General features: G+C 40.0%; 1 protein-coding gene across 1 annotated transcript in view; it reads right to left on the bottom strand.

The window, feature by feature from the left end:
- Lekr1 (leucine, glutamate and lysine rich 1) overlaps positions 1 to 19,562 on the bottom strand; it is a 170,043-nt gene that overhangs the window by 81,962 nt on the left and 68,519 nt on the right. The window contains exons 4-6 of the mRNA XM_060378393.1: positions 16,997 to 17,116; positions 15,130 to 15,305; positions 3,027 to 3,212 (exon numbers count right to left, since the gene is read on the bottom strand). Coding sequence (XP_060234376.1) covers positions 3,027 to 3,212; positions 15,130 to 15,305; positions 16,997 to 17,116 — 482 coding nt within the window. The remainder of the gene's footprint in view (positions 1 to 3,026; positions 3,213 to 15,129; positions 15,306 to 16,996; positions 17,117 to 19,562) is intronic.

The raw sequence follows: 19,562 nt of genomic DNA, 5'->3' as shown, positions 1-19,562 counted from the left end.
TCCCAAAACCTGTCTAAAATTCAGGATTCATGTTTAAAAAGCAAAGGAAAGAAAAAGCTTTAGAATGCTAGATTTGGCAACGATTTCTTGGCTATGACACCAAACACATGGGCCACAAAAGCAAAACACAGAAATGGGGGCCCAGTTGAGATGGTAAAAGTCTGTGTCTCAAAGAAAACAATAAATGGGCTTGAGGAGGCAACTTATGTTACGGGAAAGTCACATACATGATAAAGTGTTAATATGTACAACTTATGAAAAACTTCTATAATCCAACAACAACGAAACAAAACAGGAACATTTTAAAAATGGGCAAAAGACAATTCCCTGTGAAAGACAGCAAATGACAGTAAACACCCAAAGCATTAAATGGTGCTAAACATGCAGAGATGGAACCTGGCACATGATGGTGGGAATGACAAATGCCAGGGTCACTGTGTGCCACGGTCACTGGGGAAGCAGTTTTGCTCAATGACCTAGCTGTGCTGCCTCTCAGTGTGTATCAGAGAACCCAGAACAAGGGCTCAAAAAGGCATTTACATATCATCCTCACCGCCCACACGCAGTGGGTAAGAGGCGGAGCCCGAGTGTCCACTGGATGATGAAGGAAGAGCCAAGAGTCCTTACAAACACATGGATGACTGTTGCCAGTCAGAACTGAAGGGAATTCAGACACCTGTGACAACACAGATGGCATTATGCTAAGCGGCCCCCCGACACACACACAAACACAACACCATATCACCCTCTTACGTGTGTCAACTCATAGGAACAGAGTAGACAGGTGGCTGCTCAAGGGGACGGGAGCTCGGTGGCTCTCACAGTTCAGCAACGTGAAAAGTTTCACACATCTACTGCAGAAGACATAAATATATCTTTAAACTCTTGAACTGAATAATTAGAAATGCTTGAGGTCATGTGTTTTACCTCAGGAAAAAATTATAAAGAATACTACAATTAAGTTACATACTCAGCATGAAGTTTTGAAAACCTTAACACTTTAAAGTTTTAGAAGTAAAACGTATAAAAATGAAAATAAAATCTGGATTCATCTTATACAACAGCACATGCTCTGTTTCCCATTGGCATCCTAAGCCAGCAATCTCCTAGAGATGATGAGACAGCAAAGTAAATTCCACTTTGTTTTGATGAAATCTTACTTTGCACTTGAAAGGTCTCTCATAAACCTACTTACTCCTGCCTCATTAAATGTCAAAATTACAACCATAAACACTGAGAAAACACAGTTATCAGCATTACTATTAGACATATTTTCAAGATAAATTAACACAAAACTGTTAGGACATTAATAACATGGTAGACACTTCCATGTTAGGGCCAGATGCTGACATCAAGAAGGGATTCTAACCTCTGGAAACGGAAAGCTTCTGTAAAGCAAAGGGCACTGTCGTCAGAACAAAACGACAGCCTACAGACTGGGAAAGGATCTTCACCAACCCTATATCTGACAGAGGGCTAATATGCAGTATATATAAAGAACTCAAGAAGTTAAACAGCAACAAATTAAGTAATCCAATTAAAAAATGGGGAACAGAGCTAAACAGAGGATTCTCAATAGAGGAATATCGAATGGTTAAAAAACACTTAAAGAAATGCTCAACGTCCTTAGTCATCAGGGAAATACAAATCAAAACGACCCTGAGATTTCACCTTACACCCATCAGAATGACTAAGATCAAAAACTCAAGTGACAATACATGCTGGAGAGGATGTAGAGAAAGGGGAACCCTCCTCCATTGCTGGTGGGAATGTAAACTTGTACGACCACTTTAGGAATCAATCTGGCGCTTTCTCAGAAAATTAGGAATAGCGCTTCCTCAAGATCCAGCTATACCACCCCTAGGAATATATCCAAAAGATGCTCAAGTATACAACAAGGAAATTTGTTCAACCATGTTCGTAGCAGCTTTATTTGTAATAGCCAGGATCTGGAAACAACCCAGATATCCCTCAACTGAGGAATGGATATAGAAATTGTGGTACATTTACACAATGGAATATTACTCAGCAATTAAAAACAAGAAAATCATGAATGGTGAGAACTAGAAAAGATCATCCTGAGTAAGGTATCTCAGAAGCAGAAAGATACTAGTGGTATATACTCTCTTATAAGTGGATATCCTTAAAATAGGATAAACATACTAAAATCTGTACACCTAAAGAAGCTAAGCAAGAAGGAGGACTCTGGGTAAGATGATCAATCCTTATTCAGAAAGGCAAATGGACAGACATCAGAAGAGAGAGAAAACAGGGAACAGAACAGGAGCCTACCACAGAGGGCCTCTGAAACACTCTACCCAGTAGGGTATCAAAGCAGATGCTGAGACTCATAACCAAACTTTGGGCAGAGTGCAGGGTATCTTATGAAAGAAGTGGGAGATAGAAAGACCTGGAGGGGACAGGAGCTCCACAAGAAGAGCAACAGAACCCAAAAATCTGGGCACAGGGGTCTTTTCTGAGACTGATACTCCAACCAAGGACCATTCATGGAGATAACCTAGAACCCCAGTTCAGATTGTAGCTTATGGGAGTTCAGTCAACCAAGTGGATTCCCTAGAACATGGGCTGTCTCTGACATGAACTCAGTGCCAGGCTCTTTGATCACCTCCCACTGAGCGGGGGGGGGGGGGGGGAAGGGGTCAGCCTTAGCAGGCCACAGAGGAAGACAGTGCAGCCAGTCCTGATGATTCCTGATAGGCTAGGGTCAGATGGAAGGGGAGGAGGACCTCCCCTATCAGTGGACTTGGGCAGGGGCATAGGAAGAGAAGAGGGAGGGGAGTGGGATTGGGGGGGATGAGGGAGGGGACTACAGCTGAAATACAAAGTGAATAAATTGTAACAAAAATAAATTAAAAAAGAAAAAGAAAAGGATAGCAGTTTATATGAATTACTTGTGTAAATGATCCTGAACCTCAAGTTCAAATATGTCTCATACGACTATAGAATAAAGCACAATGTAATTTGCTGGAAAAACAAACAACAGAAGAAGAAGGAATTCTCTTTACCTAGTGCCTCCTTCTGCAGATCAAAGCACCTGGACTGCAAGTTCGCTTCATGTTGTTTGGATGCCTGCATCTGCTGAGTCCTCAACATAGCTGCATCCGACAACAATTTGAGATTTTTCACTTCCTCTTCGAGGCATGAGTTATTTCTCTGGCACACTGTTAGACTTTTATTTAGCATATCTATTTCTGTAAAGAAAATTCAAAGTTTATAAACAGAAGACATTAAATCACATTTGTCTAAAAACTGATTTTCCTTTAGAAAATATGTGAAAATAAGATGATGTTTCTGAGAATACGACACCTGGCCAAAAGTTAGATTTACATTCACTAACAATTCTGAAAAGAAGAAGAAAAATGGCTGGATTGATAAATGATGTATTTTTTTTCTTAGCCTGAAATCATACCAAATAATAATACAGCCTATGTTTACATTCTCACGTAACTGCGAAAGGTATGATGCCTGTGGAGTGTTCTGGGATTTGTTGAAATGGCATGACAGACAAAGTCAATTTAAATGCACAGCAGTAACTGGCTGGGTAGCATTTCTAAGATAGAAACTAGCCTAATTCTCAGTGGTGAGCATGAAGAGGACCGGAAGGATGAAACATTTAAAACGAGCAAACTGTGGGCATAAAGTATTTAATACTTAACAAATATATTTTAATGATTCTAATAATAGTGTCCCCTAGAGTGAAACCACAACTTATTGTAGTAATTCAATGTCATTACTCTCTTTCCATGTAATTCTTAAATGGCTTTTTACAGTTCTACTTACATTTCAAAGCGCTAATTTCATATAGCTTCCTGGAAAATGCGCAGAGCACATGATCCATCAACATAATTATCAAGTTTTCCCTCACCAGTCTTCAGTACTGCCAACAGAAGCCACCACTAAGGTAGCAAACATGCAGTAAAGAACGTGTCCATTGTACAACTGCAACTAATTCCATTGATGAGGACGTGGCCTACCTGAGTCTCTGGACAGTTTTCCAGGAGGTCTACCTGCTGCTGCCTTCTCTGGCTAGCCTAAGTGGTGTGGTGGGTTCAGGTGTGACTGGGTATCTCAACATGGTGGCTGGCTTTGTTGTTCCTGGGGGCTGCCACATCTGCACACAGAGGGAAGGTCAAAGTGGAAACCCACAGGCAGACCTGGGAGCAGAGGCAGTAAGGCCAGCGGATGATGACAGCAGGGCACAGGCAAGAGAGGATGTCCTAAAGGATGGTGCAGGAAAGTGGTCCAGCCAGGCGGATGGTAACACCTTTAAACCCAGCACTTGAGAGGGCAGTGTACGAAGATGTTTGTGAATTCAAGGACAGCCTGCTCTGCATAGCAAGTTCCAGGCCAGTGAGAGGAGACACAGTGACCTCGTGAGATGAGAGATAGTGAGAGAATGACGGTGAGAAAGAAAGCAAGGGCGTAAGTGAGAGAGAGCAGGAGAACACGGTCCAAACAAAGACAGAAAACGAAAGGCTCTTTAGATGGCTCAAAGGCATGTCTGGGAGAAAAAAAAGTGACATTAACCCCTGCCCTGAGGGGCTGAGAAGATGCCCTGATAGCTCTTTTCTTTTAGTTCCTTTTCAACCTCTCAAATGGAAAACCCAATGAATGGCAGGGATCAGATGAGTGCTTCCACTGCGGTGCAACATTCCCCGGCATTTCCCCCACTGAGAGTAGCTAATCTGCTTGTAAAAACGTGTGTCTGTGAGTCTGTTTCTGTGAGAGTAATGACCAGCACGCTAGTAATATGAAGCTTAAAAAAAAAATTCAGCTTGCTAAAGTGAGATAAGTAAAACTGTTCCCTGGGTGTTTTCACAGCCATAATGGCTGCCTATGTCTGAATACAGTGTCCCGTACTGTAACATCTGCCCATGCTCAAGTCACAATGACACTGCAGAGGAGGACACACATGCTGCCACCTATTTATCATCTGCCAAAGTGATTCTGCTTTGGCTTGGCGGCTGCTTCTGTTCGTGAACACTATTGTTTCTAAAATAGCTAATGTCAATGTGACTTTCTATCTGACATTAAGAGGCAGAATCCTCCAGACAAGTTTATTTGTGAAATATAGTCTATTTCCACGTATTCATGGAAAAGTACAGCAAAATTTCTGAACTAATGGGAACTAAAACACTTTCAAAATGGTATTAGGAAAGTAAACTCGGTGAAGGTGAGTTAACTCCACCACGATGAGGTAATGTGCCTCCATCAGTTGGTCGTGGTGTTAACATACAATTCCACATTTTGCCATTATATACTTTCGCACTTGCCAGATATTTGTCCCAATCTGGGGTTCAGAATTATCGCCCCTACCAGCCTAACCTATACTTGCTGCTGGGCCCAACTCTGAGGCTTCTGCTTGAGCACAACCTTAAGAAATAATCCCATCCTCACACATTGGTCCTGACATAGCTCACATGCTAGCCCACCACGGAAGCCTTTTCTGAGCTAACCTACACGTTTCACCCCAACTTGTACACTTGCTTTGCACTGATCACATAAAAGCACATAACCTAGTGTTAGAATATCTGTTCACTTAGGCCAGAGATAACATCTTATTCCCCTGTAGTTTCCCCCATCGTGCTTCAGAAACAACAGGAGCTGTTATATGCAGAAAGGCTTCTAGTAGAGCTTCTAAACGGTTCCTAATCTGTTAGTTCTGAACATCCTGAATAAATGTTTGCTTCAGTGTCATTTTGGAGGCAGGCATTTGGAGCTGGATATGCTTTTAATGCCAAACTAGGTTAGACCATTTAACCCCCCCCCGCCCAAGTCCTGAGCTTAGACAAATGAATGTATAATTATATTGGGTCATTATGCCATTATAAGAGCTCCATAAACTTATTATCAGGGAATTTCAATGTTACACTCATTGTAACATTCAGTGTTAACAATTTCAGTGTTAATTCACGTAACTTTAACTTTAGTACAGTAATAGGAAAGGCCTTTAAAAATTATAGATATTAAATGAAGGAATTAAAAAACATTACATTGATTCTTTTAAAGAACCCTTTTATTTTGAAATAAATAGTTTACAGAAAGTTACAAATAGATGTCTAAAGAGGCTCCATTTCTCCTCCACTCTCCTCTCCAGAGAAGCCACTAGATTGAACCAGCATAAACTCATTTATGTGTGTGTGCTTGCTCTATGCCATCTTGGCACAAGCGCAGCACTCTCACTTGCTTTCTATTGCTGTGATAAACACCCTTACAAAAGCATCTTGGAGAGGAAAAGGCACGTTTCAGATTACAGTTTACAGTCCATCATCAGAGTAAGTCAGGGCAGGAGCTCAGACACAAACCTGGACACAGCACGTGAAGCAGAGGTCATGGAGGAATGGTCTTTACTGCTTGTTCCTCATAATTTGAAGAGCTCACCCTGCTTTCTCATACAACCCAGGACCACTGCCCCAGGAGTGGTAGTGCCCACACTGGGCCGGGCCCTCCCCCACCAACCAATAATCAAGAAAATGACCTCACACACTTGGCTTCAGGCCAGTCTAATGAGAGCAATTTCTCAGCTGAGGTTCTTTTCCCAGGCGACTCTCTAGTTGTGTCGAGTTGACAAAAACCAACAACCAAAAAACCCTAACTAGGACATGTAGCTTCATATCATCAGGACCACAATCAAAATATGGAATCGCAGACCACCAGGCTCACTTCTGCTGTTTACAGCAAGATCATTCTCCAGCCCACCAGCGATGGTCCTCAAGAACTACTCCTTTTTGCTTATACCTACAATGGCCTTATGTCAAGACTGCTATATAAGTCAAACAATAAAGATTTTCAAGATTGAACCACTTTCTGATTGGATTTAAGCCCAATCCACAATACAGAATTCATGCCTTGTACCATTAACAGAGCCAAAAATCCATGTCTGGCTTGGTTATCCACCCTATGGGAGAATCTACAAATATTCTTCTGTTAAACTGATGCAGGAATGTACTATTCCTATGTTCTATGTGCCGTCTCTCAACCTTCATCAGAGAAGCTTTGGACAGTGAGTTACACAGAGAGCCAAAGCCTGTCAGTGTGCAGAGAATAAGAGAATGGACAGCTCAGCTCTACGCGGGACATCTCTGTCATATTCCCTCTTGCAAAAGCCCAGGAATCGTAACAGAAGAAGAGGTTGAAAAATTATGAGAGCTAGAGTTATTTGCCAGACACAAGGCCTTGATCTCACAGTGGCTGTGACTCCGTATGCAAGATCAAGCCAAATAAAAGCCCAGCATGAATGAGAGAGGGACCTATCAAGTCCCATCCTAGCTGGGGAGCTGTTGGCAACTGTTGTGGGAGGGAGACTCGGTTTTATTTAGGGATTTGGCCCCCAAGAGACAACCCAGGTTCCAGGAGACAGTCCCATGCCCAAGCATACACAGGCAGCACTAAGCGGACTCAGTGGCCTTAAAAAAAAAAAAAAAAGTACCTGAAGTTGGAAAAGGAAAGTGGTGAGGAGGATAGCGGAAGGCTGGAGAGAGTACATTTGATCAAAACACATTATGAGTTATAAAGTTTTCAAACAATAAAAAAGGAAAACTCTTATGAAAAGATCTGAAATGGGCTTTTTTTTTTTTAACTTGGAAATATTTCCTTGATGTGATTTCAAGTTATTGCTTGTATTAATAATTATTTCCGTTTTGTTGCTGACTTAGATTATATAGAATGGTATAGCTCTGTTTGTTCGTCACTCATGGAAAAGTATCTGGACTCTTTCCAGTTGTGAGCAATTATGACTAAAGCTGTTATGAACAATTAAATACAGGTAGCATGTTTCAGTCCAGAGTGGGCTATGGGCTGAGGGGAAGGGAGGGCAAAAGGAGGAGGGAAGGAGAGAGGAAGGGAGATTAGGATAAAAGTGACAGACACCCCTGCTGTAGTTCACATCACCTTTACCATTTTGTAAATCTCAAAGGGGAATTTTTAGTTTTTAAAGTGTGGAAAAGTCATCTCACTACTAATTTAGACCAGCAATAGTATCAACTGAAGCAAATATACTACAGAACCATGTATGTAATTTAAAATTTCTATTATTGGTGTCTTTAACTCCAGTCACCTAAGTGTCACACTTCAAAGAGGCTAAAGCCACATTTCAAATGCTCTACAGAAACAGATGACTGTGGCTATCACAGTGGACTGTACAGTAGATGTGACACTTTTTCAGGCTTTACTGCTCTTGGCTTTGAGGATATATTTAATTTATTTCCTAAAGCTTGAAGGCGTGGAAGTTGTAAGTTCCTGTAGCCACTAGAAACTCTGCTTTAGATTTGAAGTGCATTCAAAGCAGCTGTACAAAACCTTTCAAGTTCTGCACCTACTTGTCCCAGCTGGCACACCTGTGTCCTGGGGCTGTGATCATGCCAATAGTGGTGAGCAAGAAGGAAGAAAACCTCTTACTCAGCAAGATCTCGGTGCCACACACCCATGTGTTGTGCGCTCCCCTCTTGTTTGAGAACGGAGTATATTGTCCTTGCGTGTGCATTTCTACCTTCCAGCTTTGGAAGAAGACCCTGTTCTTCTCCTAAAAGAAACTGAAGCCTGGTACCAGAGGCTATACGGTAAACAACAAAAATCAATACATGGACAAGAATACTCCCAAGAGAGAAACAGATCATTTGGAATGAAACATAGGATAGAGAAGTTTGAAAGAAGAAGGCTTTAGGACAATCTGCAGAGATCTCTTGGAGGAGGTGACATATAAACTGAAACATGAATGCCAGGAATTGGGAGGACATTAGCCAGTTTCCCTTGGTGACGCTCAAATGTTCTCTAGTGCAGCGATCTGTCATACTTATCTTTAATGACCTCCTTTGATGAGCCTATGTTCTTAATCTTGGAGTTTATCAATGTTTGTTCTTCTAGCGTCCTTACTTTTTTCTTTTAATCTAATGTCTTCCTTCAGGTTTTTAAAGTTTTCATCATAGAGGTCTTTTACTTCCTTGCTTAGATATAATCCAAGGTGTTATTAATCTGTTGTGCATGTGTGTTACCTGGATTTCTTTTTCAGTATGCTTGTAATTGTTCTATAGAAAGGCTATTAATTTTTTTTTAAGTTGGAGATTTTTGGCATCCTGTCACTTTGCTGGAAGTGTTGATTGCTTATAGGACACTTATAGGAGTTTCCTGGAGACATCTTTAGGGTCTCTTCTGAACAGAGTTGTATCATCTGAAAATAAGGGTGCTGGGGCTTCTCTGTTTATATCTTTTGTAGTTCCTTCACTTGTCTTGTCGCTAAGACTGAGCACTCTATTGAGGGAGAAGAGAGGGGAGAGTGGCAGCACCATCTTGTTCCTGGTTTTAATGAGAATATTGTAAGTTTTCCCCTTAAAGCACAGTGTTGGCTAGAGCACTGTCACATACAGCCTTCAGTTACGTTTCTTACTATGTTCGGTTATTTTCCCCAATCCTTACTATCTCCAGTACTTTTGTCACAAAAGATTTTGTCAAAGGCTCTTTCTGCATCGAATGAAATGATCATGTGGCTTCTGACCTTGAGTGTGTCTACGTGCTGGGTTACATTTACTTATTTGTGGTTAGTAAACCATCCCTGCATTTCTGGAACGAGGCCAACCTGATGTGTTTTTCAGGTGCTCCTGTCTGCAGGCTGCAAGATTTTGTTGAAAAAACTTTTTATCTATGTTCATCAGGGGATGGGTTGTATTTGTATCTTTATCTGTTTTGGTATTTTCAATGTTTCTTCTACTTTATGGAACTTGAGACAGGTTGGTTTTACCTCCTTTTAGAAGGAGAATTCTGCAATAAATCCATCTGGACCTAAGCATGTTTTTTTTTTGTTGTTGTTGTTGTTGTTTGTTTGTTTGAGTTGGGAGACTTTTAAAATGTTTTTAAAATTGCTCCAATCTCATTGCTTTTTATATAGTTCTACTTAAATAACTGATTTCTTCTTGGCTTAACCTTGATATGCCAGATACAACTATAAAATCATTAATTTCTTTCAAGTTTTTTCCATCTTAGTGGAATATATGTTTCAGAAGTATGTCCTTATGATCCTTAATTTCATTGCTTTTTGTTCTAATGTCTCACTTTTCATCTCTAAATTTTATTATTTTATTAATTGGGTGTTTTCTCTGTCTTTTTCTTGATTAACTAAGCTAAAGAATTATTTATTTTATTCATTATCTTTTTTGTTTTGCTTTTTCTTTGTTTATTAGACAGGGTCTTATGTATTCTTAAGTGGCCTGGAACTCTCTACATAGACCAGGCTGGCCTCAAACCCATAGAGATGAGTCCTGGTGCCACCACACCTAACCCAAATCCTTGTTTTATTCATTCCTCCATTTTTTTTTTCATTTCTATTTCATTAATTTCTCCTCTGGTCTTTATAATTTCTTCCCACCTAATACTTTTGACTTGGTTTGTTTCCAAAGCCTAAGAGAGGAAATATTACTTCCCAGAATTCTGATTTTTTTTAAATGTACTGTTACATTGCTTTCCTCTTAGAACTGCTTTCACTATATCCTATAGGCTTTGCTATGCTGTTTTTATTCAATTCTAGGAACTTTTAAAATTTCTTGATTTCTTCAAGGAAACATACAGAATGATCCCAAAAACCAAATGAATAGTAAACAAAAGCAAAACTACCATGAGACATACATGCAAGACTAGAGATTAAGAGAACAGAAAATAAAAACTAAACCGCACACTTCTGGGGTTAATCCCTGATGCAGCTGTGCTGAGTTTGAAGCTTCACCTTCCTAGAGTGCTCTTATTCCCAGGATGCACCTGGTGCTGTGTCAGCTGGGAGCTGTTCACTCCAGAGCCTTGATGTCCCTGTAGTTCTGGCATGTGATGAAGGAGAGACTGGAAGGCCTTTTTTGGCGCCTGCCTAAGACTCCTGTGCTCCACCTTGCCTCCTGATGCTGCAGGCAAGCTATAGGTGAAGACAGACTTCCCTGTGATTTTTACTCCTCTCCCCAGGGTAGCTGGATTCAGCCAGATGGTCACTGATGCCAAAGGAGGAGATCTCTCCTGGCTTAAGTTTTTTTTTGTTTTTTTTTTTTTTTGGCAGATTTTGTCTCTTGCAAGGAAGCAGCTTATTGTGTATTAACTTGGCTGTTTTCTTTCATCAAGTTTCAGTGGTTGCTGTGTGACCAAACTTCTTATAGGGAGATCACAAACTTCTACTCAGTCCAGATAGGGAGCTTACAGCACAACAAACTATGGATACCACCAAGGTTCAAACTGATGAACCACGAGTTTTATTGGAATTACTTACAGTAACAGAAATGACTCAGAGACAGCTGCATCCTCAAGGCCCATCCCAGCATGGGGTCCCTGCCTTGAGGTCCTTCCCTTTATAAGGGGTGGTAAGCAATAAGGCCTTTCCTCTCCAAGTTGCTTTGGTTATAATGTTTATCACAGCAACAGAAAACAAACTAGGTCAACTGCTATTTCTGCATGGTCTACAATTATTTCTTCCACTAATGTATTCAGCCCCCAAAGCCATGTTGGTTACAATCAACTTCTTCTAAATTCTTGTTAATATTGATATTTTGACATGAAAAATGAATGTTCTTAATGTGGTCTATATGGTGGATCCTAATGATAGTATTTAATCTTATTGACATCTACAGTAGAGAATCATTTCCAGAGGTTTTCAATTTACATTGTCTATATAAATCATGGCAACACTACCTTGATAAAGATAAACTTATAAAGTGTACAGATAGTGAAACTTGAAGTAAAAATCCTTGATCCATAGGCCAATGCCAGTTATCAGGCATGAAACATTACTAATCTCACTAAATTCCATCCAAGTTCTTGGGTGAAGTTACATATTGAAAGGAATTTGTTTTAGAGACTGGATCTCAGCATGTTACCCAAGATAGCCTTGAATTCCTTGAATAAGTTGCTCCCCAAGCCTTCCTGTAGCTGGAGCAGGAGGCATGCAGCGCCAGGCTGAGCTTATTGAGCAATAGTTATCAACAGTAGGCTTTAAAAAGTCAGTAAACCATTTTGTAAACAGATGTGCTGTCATCCAGGCTTTGTTGCTCCATTTACATTGAACAGGAAGAGTAGATTCCATGATTCTCACAGTCCCAGGATTTGAGGGTGGCAGATGGAAAGGGGGCTTCCACGTCAACTCAGCTTTTCCTGGCGCCGATGAGTCAGCCTGTCCTTTGAACCTGGGCGATAACTTCTCTAGCAATGCAAAGTCCTAAATGGTGTCCATTTCTGGCATCAAGCTGTTCCATTGACAGCCTGGTATTAAAGATCAAGTGTGATAGTTGGTGCACCATGGAAGATAGAAGCGCTAGGCCACCCTTAGCTACATAGGGATTTAGAAACTCTGTCCCCAAAGAATGTTGTTTATTGAGGCCATCTTCATCAATTATCTTAACCAGATATTTCAGATAATTTGATGCAACTTCTAACTCAGCATTTGCTGCTTTGTCTTGCACACTTATCTTATAAAGGCATTTTTTTTTTTCCCTTAAACCTCCTGAACCAACTTCTGGTAGCTTCTCCTATAGTTTCTTATTTCTCTGGACCTTCATGAATTGAAGGTCAGGGACTTGTTCTAAATTAAGCTTTAACATCAGAGAATGTTGCGGGCAGAAACTTAATCAGTAATTACTTAGTAGCAAGGATGTTTTTCTTGTCTTCTATATGTTCACTGAAGTAGCACTCTGTACTTCCTTCAAGAACTTTGCTTTCACAACTTGGAATACTGTTCCAGGTCTAGAGGCCTAACTTTCGACCTATCTTGACTTTCTCACTAAGCACAAATATTGTAGCCCTTGAGCTAAAGAGAGAGATTTATAGCTCTTCCATTTTCTCCAGCAGTTAGCATTCACTGTGGGGTTATTAACTGGCCTAATATTGATACTTCTGTTTTAGAAAGGTCCCAAAGAGAGTGACAGACATGGAAACGGCTGTTTTTGAACAGTCAGAACACAGGAAATTTGTTAAAGGTAGGTGCACCTTCTTATATGGGTGTGGTTCATAGTATCCTAAAACAGTTATAAGAGTAGCACCAAAGATCACTGTTTGCTATAAAAGATTATAAAATAAGAATAAAAAGTATTGTAAGAATTACCAAGATATGATAGAATGTGAGCTTACCAAAGTGGGCAAACATCATGAGACTTGCCCACTAATGATGGCCAGAAATCTTCCATTTATAAAAAGATGTAGTGTCCGCAGAGGACAGTAAGAAAGGAGATGCCTCTGACATCACAACTCATCCAGTGCGATTCAGTTTGCTCTGTACTGACTGCTATATTGGGGGGTATGGACCATATTTTTAAATATTTCTCCCCAGGTTAAGAAATTTGGATTGTGTATCAAACACTGTGTGTAGTCCATTATGGAGCCTCGGTTCCATTTTGCTTCCTCAGAAGAGTTTTAAGGGGGCTGGAGAAATGGTTCAGCAGTTAGGAGCATTGATTACTCTTTCAGAGGAGCCAGATTTGATTCCCAGCCCCCATGTGGTAGCTTACAATGGTCTGTAGCTACAGTTTCAGGGCATATGAAGCCCTCTCTGGATTCCTTGGGCCCCAGGCACAATTAATGGCACACAGTTATACACAGAGTAAAACATTCATGCACATATCTATTTTTTTTAATTTAAGGAGTATTTTTTTTCCATTGGTTCTACTTTGGCTTGATGAGCAATGAATTTAGCTAAATTCAAACTATAAGGTCTATCCTGCAGGGAAAGTATCTGTTAAAGGATCAATCATTTTTGTCTAAGGTAGGCTGCTCAGTCTTCCTTGTGTACATGTACTCCAGAGAGAAGCTAGAGATTTGGAAAGCATTCCATGCAAAATCTGGTCTCTCCCACTGTCTCTGCACCTGGCTATTCCCAGAGGCTGGGTCTGCCTTGATCTCTGTCCTCTCATCTTCAGGTTTAAAAGAACACATTTTTCTTTCATACTTTTTGCTTCTATGTAGAATAAACAGTATCTTGACCTTTGTCTACTGACCTCTAAAAAATAGAAAAAAAAAGGAATTCACCCAGTTCCATATCCTTTTTCAATATTTAAAATAATCTTAGCAGTTTTAGGTTCACAGTAAGAGTGAGGGAATAAAGCAGAGTTCTTATGTACCTTCTGCTCCATCCCCCACCCCCACCTTCCTTCCTGTGACATTCTGTACCTCTGTGGTGCACCTGGTTCAAGACAACCAACAGCGGCATTATTTACACAGAGCTCTTTTACACCAGGAGACACACTTGGTGTTCTATATTCTGCAAATTTTAGCAAATGCATAATGATGTTAATGTACCATTACAGTATCTTAGAAAATAATTTCCACATCTTAAAATTCCTCTGTGTAATACGTAGCTGACAGCAGCTTGACATTCATGTGGGTCCCCTGGAAAGGGGAGAGGAGCCTGTCTCTGACATGGACTCTGTTGCCTGCTTTTTGACCACTTCTCCCTAGAAGATGCTCTCAGTCCTGATGTGACTTGATGTGCTGCTGTGGGTTGCTGTTGGTGGGGACTCCCCTTTTCTGAGGAGTAGGGGATGGGGGATGGAGAAGGGGGAGGGAGGGTAGGAGCAGAGGAGAGGAAGGATGTTAAATAAATAAATAAATTCCTCTGTGTGACACGTGTTTACTTGTCCTTGCCCCTAACCCCCTCTCAGTCACTGAAGTTCACTGTTTTATAGTTCTCCCTTCCAACAGGTCACACAAATGCAATATATCATGCTGCCTTTTCAGACTGACATCTTCACTGAGGAAAATATTCAATCTTTGATGCTTCTGCCTTTATGTGCTTGGTTTTGGTCTCGCAGCAATATTGAATATTTATGTTTGGTATTTATAATTATTTCGGGGGGAGCTGATCAAACCAGTTATTGAGATGAAAAGAAAAATTTTCAACAATTCCATATGCTTAACAAGAGTAATCATACTTTTGAGTAGAGCTTAAAATGGAGGTATTGTAGCTTGCGTTAGGTCGGTACAGAACTGCTGCACTCCAGGAATGGGGTGGACCTTAATGTTTCTTTACAGTACCAATCCGCCATCAGCTTAAAAAGTGGGGCCTCGGCCCCGACAGACAGAGAAATTCTATGATTGCATAACTATTATGTACCAGTTACAGACAAAGCAATTAGGCTGTAAATATATGTAACAAACCTGCTAAAGCTGTATCACTTATAGATTTAATTTGCAGAAAAACTTCTCCTTTCAGTGAAGTCCAGTTTTGAAAATTATCATATATTTCATATTTAATACTGGTTAGTTCCCTTTTAGTAAAATTAAGTAATAAAAGAGTCTTATTCCAGAAGTATTTGTATTCTGAAAATCTTTGACTGCAATTAGTAAAACAAAAAAATTAGGATTTTTAAACACAGAAAGCACAACACATTTCTTCAAAAGTGGTTTATCATGATCATATATTGCTTAATGAAAATAATTTATAAGTGAAAGGAAGATGTCAGCATATTAGGCAGAGGCAACAGACATAATCTGAGAATAGTGAGATACACTGAATTATACAGCAATGCCAAAGTACTTCTGTTTTTTTATTTTAATGAAAAGAGGACATAAGCGTAATTCACACATAGGCCAAGGGAGTCAAGCAACTGGCAACCAGAGCTGCTGGCTCACTACTGGCTTTCTTGAAATGGGCCAAGGAGAATTATAATGTAAAAATGTTCATCTGGGGACCAGAGCAATGGGGAAGAGGTTAGGAGCACTGGCTGCTCTTCAGAAGACCCAGGTTCAGTCCCCAGCACCCACATGATAGCTCACCGTCCTCTATAACCCCAGTCCCAGGGGAACACAACCCCTTTGGAGGATACGTATGCATGTGGTGCACTGACATTACTGTGCATGCTCACACACACGCGCGCGTGCGCGTGCACACACACACACACACACACACATCGTGTGAGCAGACCACCTTCAAGCATCCATTCAGCAATCCTTTACTGTCTACAGATAAGACATTTATGAAAGAGAAATAATGTTCAACAGGCAGTTAAAAATCATGAGCTCAGAGAATGAAAATGTTTGTGGTATTAGAGAGTGGATTAAAAATAAAAGCCCAACATTCAAAAATACTTATCTAGCATCTTTTTTTAGTTATCCTGAATCTGTGTCACTTATGTTGACTTAATCTATTTTTCTTTTTCTAAGTGCTAAAAGTTACTGAAATAAAGAATCATTTTTATAAATGTTCTCAATGTATTTCCTCATTTGTTTTTTTTTTGTTGTTGTTGTTTTATACACTGGATTTTATCTTTATGCATTATAAACTTTCCAGAGATTCAATGGGAAGGTGTTAACATCATTTGTTAACAATGATGAGAGAGTTCCAATTTCAGGGTCTATATTATCACAGAACGGTTTCTGTTCTGGCAGATCACATGGCCAAGAAGCTGCTAATCAAGAGAAGGCCAGAGGGGCAGCTCAGCAAATACAATACCGCCACTCAAGTGTGAGTCCTCAGCTCCGATTCCCAGCACTCATATAAAAAGGCAGCCTGACAGCGTGTGCCTAGACCCCAGTGTAGGGCAGGCTGGAATGTGGAGCTCCCTGGAGCCTGCTGGTCAGCCGGCCTCGCTGAATTAACAAGCTCCAAGTTCAGTAAGAAGACTTGTTTCAAGAAATAATGCAGAGGGTAGAGGAAGACATCCACAGCGTGCGCGCGCGCACACACACACACACACACACACACACACACATCAACATGGACATGGACTACACACTAATCACCACACTATACATATACACAAAAAAATTGCATTAGCTACTATGCTTTCATTTTAAATGTCACTACAGAGAAAAAAAAACCCAAGGTGTTAACAAGTGTTTGCTCAGTTACTTTTTATTAGTAAAATAATTCAATTGATATAAAGACAATAAGAAAGTGAAGCTCTTTTTATTTTTTTTTTCAAAATTAGAAGCCATATTACTAAAACGTTTGGATGTTCATAAAGTAAGCATTTACTGCTTGTTTTTAATACTTATAACTTTCAATTCTTAAAGATAATCTTACCTGAACATTTTGGATTGTTTTTGTTTAATTTTTAACTCATGCTGTAGATGACCTAATTCTTTCTGTACTCTCTGAAATTCATTTTGTTGCATTTTTAACTGCATGCTCATATCTTGAACTCTAAAAATATAAACAAACAATATCACTGCACACTTCAATATTTCTAATAAAGAGCATTTTAAAATTAAAATTAAATGTAATTTAATAAAAACAAGTAGATAAAAACCTATTTTATACATACTGTATTAGGAAAATAACTGTATACAAAAGGATGCAGAAAACCACACCAAGAGTTAGTATTCTAGGCAATAAGAAAAGTAATTACAGGTAGGAAGTAAATCTATAAATAGTAATTAAAACAGAAAAGTTCACTTAATTTTATTAATGATGTATATAACTTAAAATGTTAAATATTACAGAAATTATTATAAGAAAAAATCGCAAACATTTGCTTTTATCCCAATTCCCACTGCCAAAGGCAGCTGCTTTCAGTTTTTCCTGTTCCCTCTAGTATTTATCTCTACTACTAAATAACAGGTTTATATTATTTATTAACATGAGTGTTAACTTTAATACAAATCAGCTAAGAAATGGTCCCTATAACAAAGACTTGAACATTATCTCAGACACACACAATTTCTAAAGATCCAGGCAGGATATGATGGCATATGTCTATAATCCCAGAACTCAGGAAGCTAAGGCTGGAGGATTGCATCAAGGTTAAGGCGGAGTTGCTCTTCACAGTGAGCTTCAGGCCTGTCAGGGCTACAGAGACTTTTCTCGAAACAGAGAATACGGGGTGTGATAGTCTGTAATGTTTTCAGGACCCCACGGCCTACTCTCTGGTCTTCCATGAAAGGGTGTTTACTTCATTCTCACGGTCCACAATGGTGAGAGAAGCGTCAACCAGTACATTCCCATTTCAGAACAAAAGAGAGTACACTTTTAAAATCAATCCTCGCAAAGGACCCTTGAACACTTCTTCTAAACTTAAAGCACATGTTACTTTTTGCTTCAAGCCTAATTAGATGGTGTACTCCTTGACCTGGGAACATGGGTCTCCAGGCTTACCAACAGCTCTGCTACAGAAGAAGGGAACATGAGCATTGCAGTCAAGCAGCAAACAGAAACAGGCCTTCCTAGACATCGCTAGACACCCTCACCTGCCACCTGCCCCAGCCCTTTCCTTATCTTTTCAATATTGTTAAAATAGCACCTATTGAGTCACATTCGGTATTCCCTTCATCCTCGCCGCAAAGCACATTTCATGTCAGATTGCATTTATTATTTGTCAATGGAATGACAGCAGTCTCCCTTTTCTTCTCTGTTTTCTGTGTTCCTCCCATGAATTTTTCTGACTTTTTGCCAAAAGGCAAGCTTCCTGGAGTTCTCTGGTTCAATCCCCTCTCTCTGCTTCTCATGTGACCACATGGCAATCCCTGGGATTTCCCTCTTTCAGAAACTGCCCTCATATCATTCTCATAAAACGAGTACATGTATCCACTGCTGCTCAAGTCTCTCCTTCTTGGTTTACTGCTTCCGGTGGAATAAACTTTCTAGCTTTCTCTACATTCAGAGGCAAATATGAGATGCTGAATGTCTGAGATTATAGCCCAGAGAACAAGACCTTCGAACAGATAAATAAAAGAGAGAAGAAATCCCTTTCTTACTGAGGATTTTTCATTAATGAATGCAGAAAGAATAAAAGAGAAATATCTACACTATAATCACGATAAAGAACTATTTCAAACAAATTCTCCTGACAGTTATGTTAAAGATAAGTAAATGAAGGTTAAAGATAAGTGAAGGTTTCAAGGAAAACAGAGCATGTAGTTTCGAGTTATCTGCCCCATTTATAAAAGTTAATGATTTCACAGTGGGAAAACAAGAGAAACCTCACCAGAACATGCAGATGTCATCACGTACCCCTCGCAACATGCTGTCAGGGGCCATCACTTATGTGGTGCGTCCCCACCCCCCAAAATGATCTCAGTTCAGATAATGTCAGAAAAACACAAATTACACAAACTGCAAGACAGTCTTTGAAACAAGCAGAATTTTCTTGGGGGGGGGGAGAGGGAGGGTGGTTGAGACAGGGTTTCTCTGTGTAGCCTTGACTGTCCTGGACTTAATTTGTAGACCAGGCTGGCCTGGAACTCACAGAGATCTACTTGCCTCTTCCTCCCCATGTACTGTGATTACAGTCGTGCACCACCGTGCTAGGCTACCAAAATTCTTTAAAAGTCTCAAAGTCATTAAAGGCAAGGGCTGAGAAACTGCCACAGGTTGAAGAAAATGTGAACTCTAAGAACCAACATTCTAAATAGAATTTTGGACTAGAAAAAAATTAGCTGAAAAATGATAAAGTGAAATGAAATCTGTAGGCCAACCCGTAGTATTGTGCCAATACTAACTTGTAATTTTTTTTTTCAATGCAGTTTATTCAGAAACCTTGAACAATCCTCGGACCCTGGGGAAAGCCAGCCCACAGCTTAAATAGCCTCTGGGTAGCCAACCCAGGCGTGCCACGTGGGCAATAGGTCCACATACATGGAAGCAAGCCAGA

The sequence above is a fragment of the Meriones unguiculatus genome, chromosome 2 (assembly GCF_030254825.1).
Source record: "Meriones unguiculatus strain TT.TT164.6M chromosome 2, Bangor_MerUng_6.1, whole genome shotgun sequence".
Classification (NCBI taxonomy): Eukaryota; Metazoa; Chordata; class Mammalia; order Rodentia; family Muridae; genus Meriones; species Meriones unguiculatus.
The sequence above is the reverse complement of the archived record's forward strand: the minus strand, read 5'-3'. Positions and strand labels throughout refer to the sequence as shown.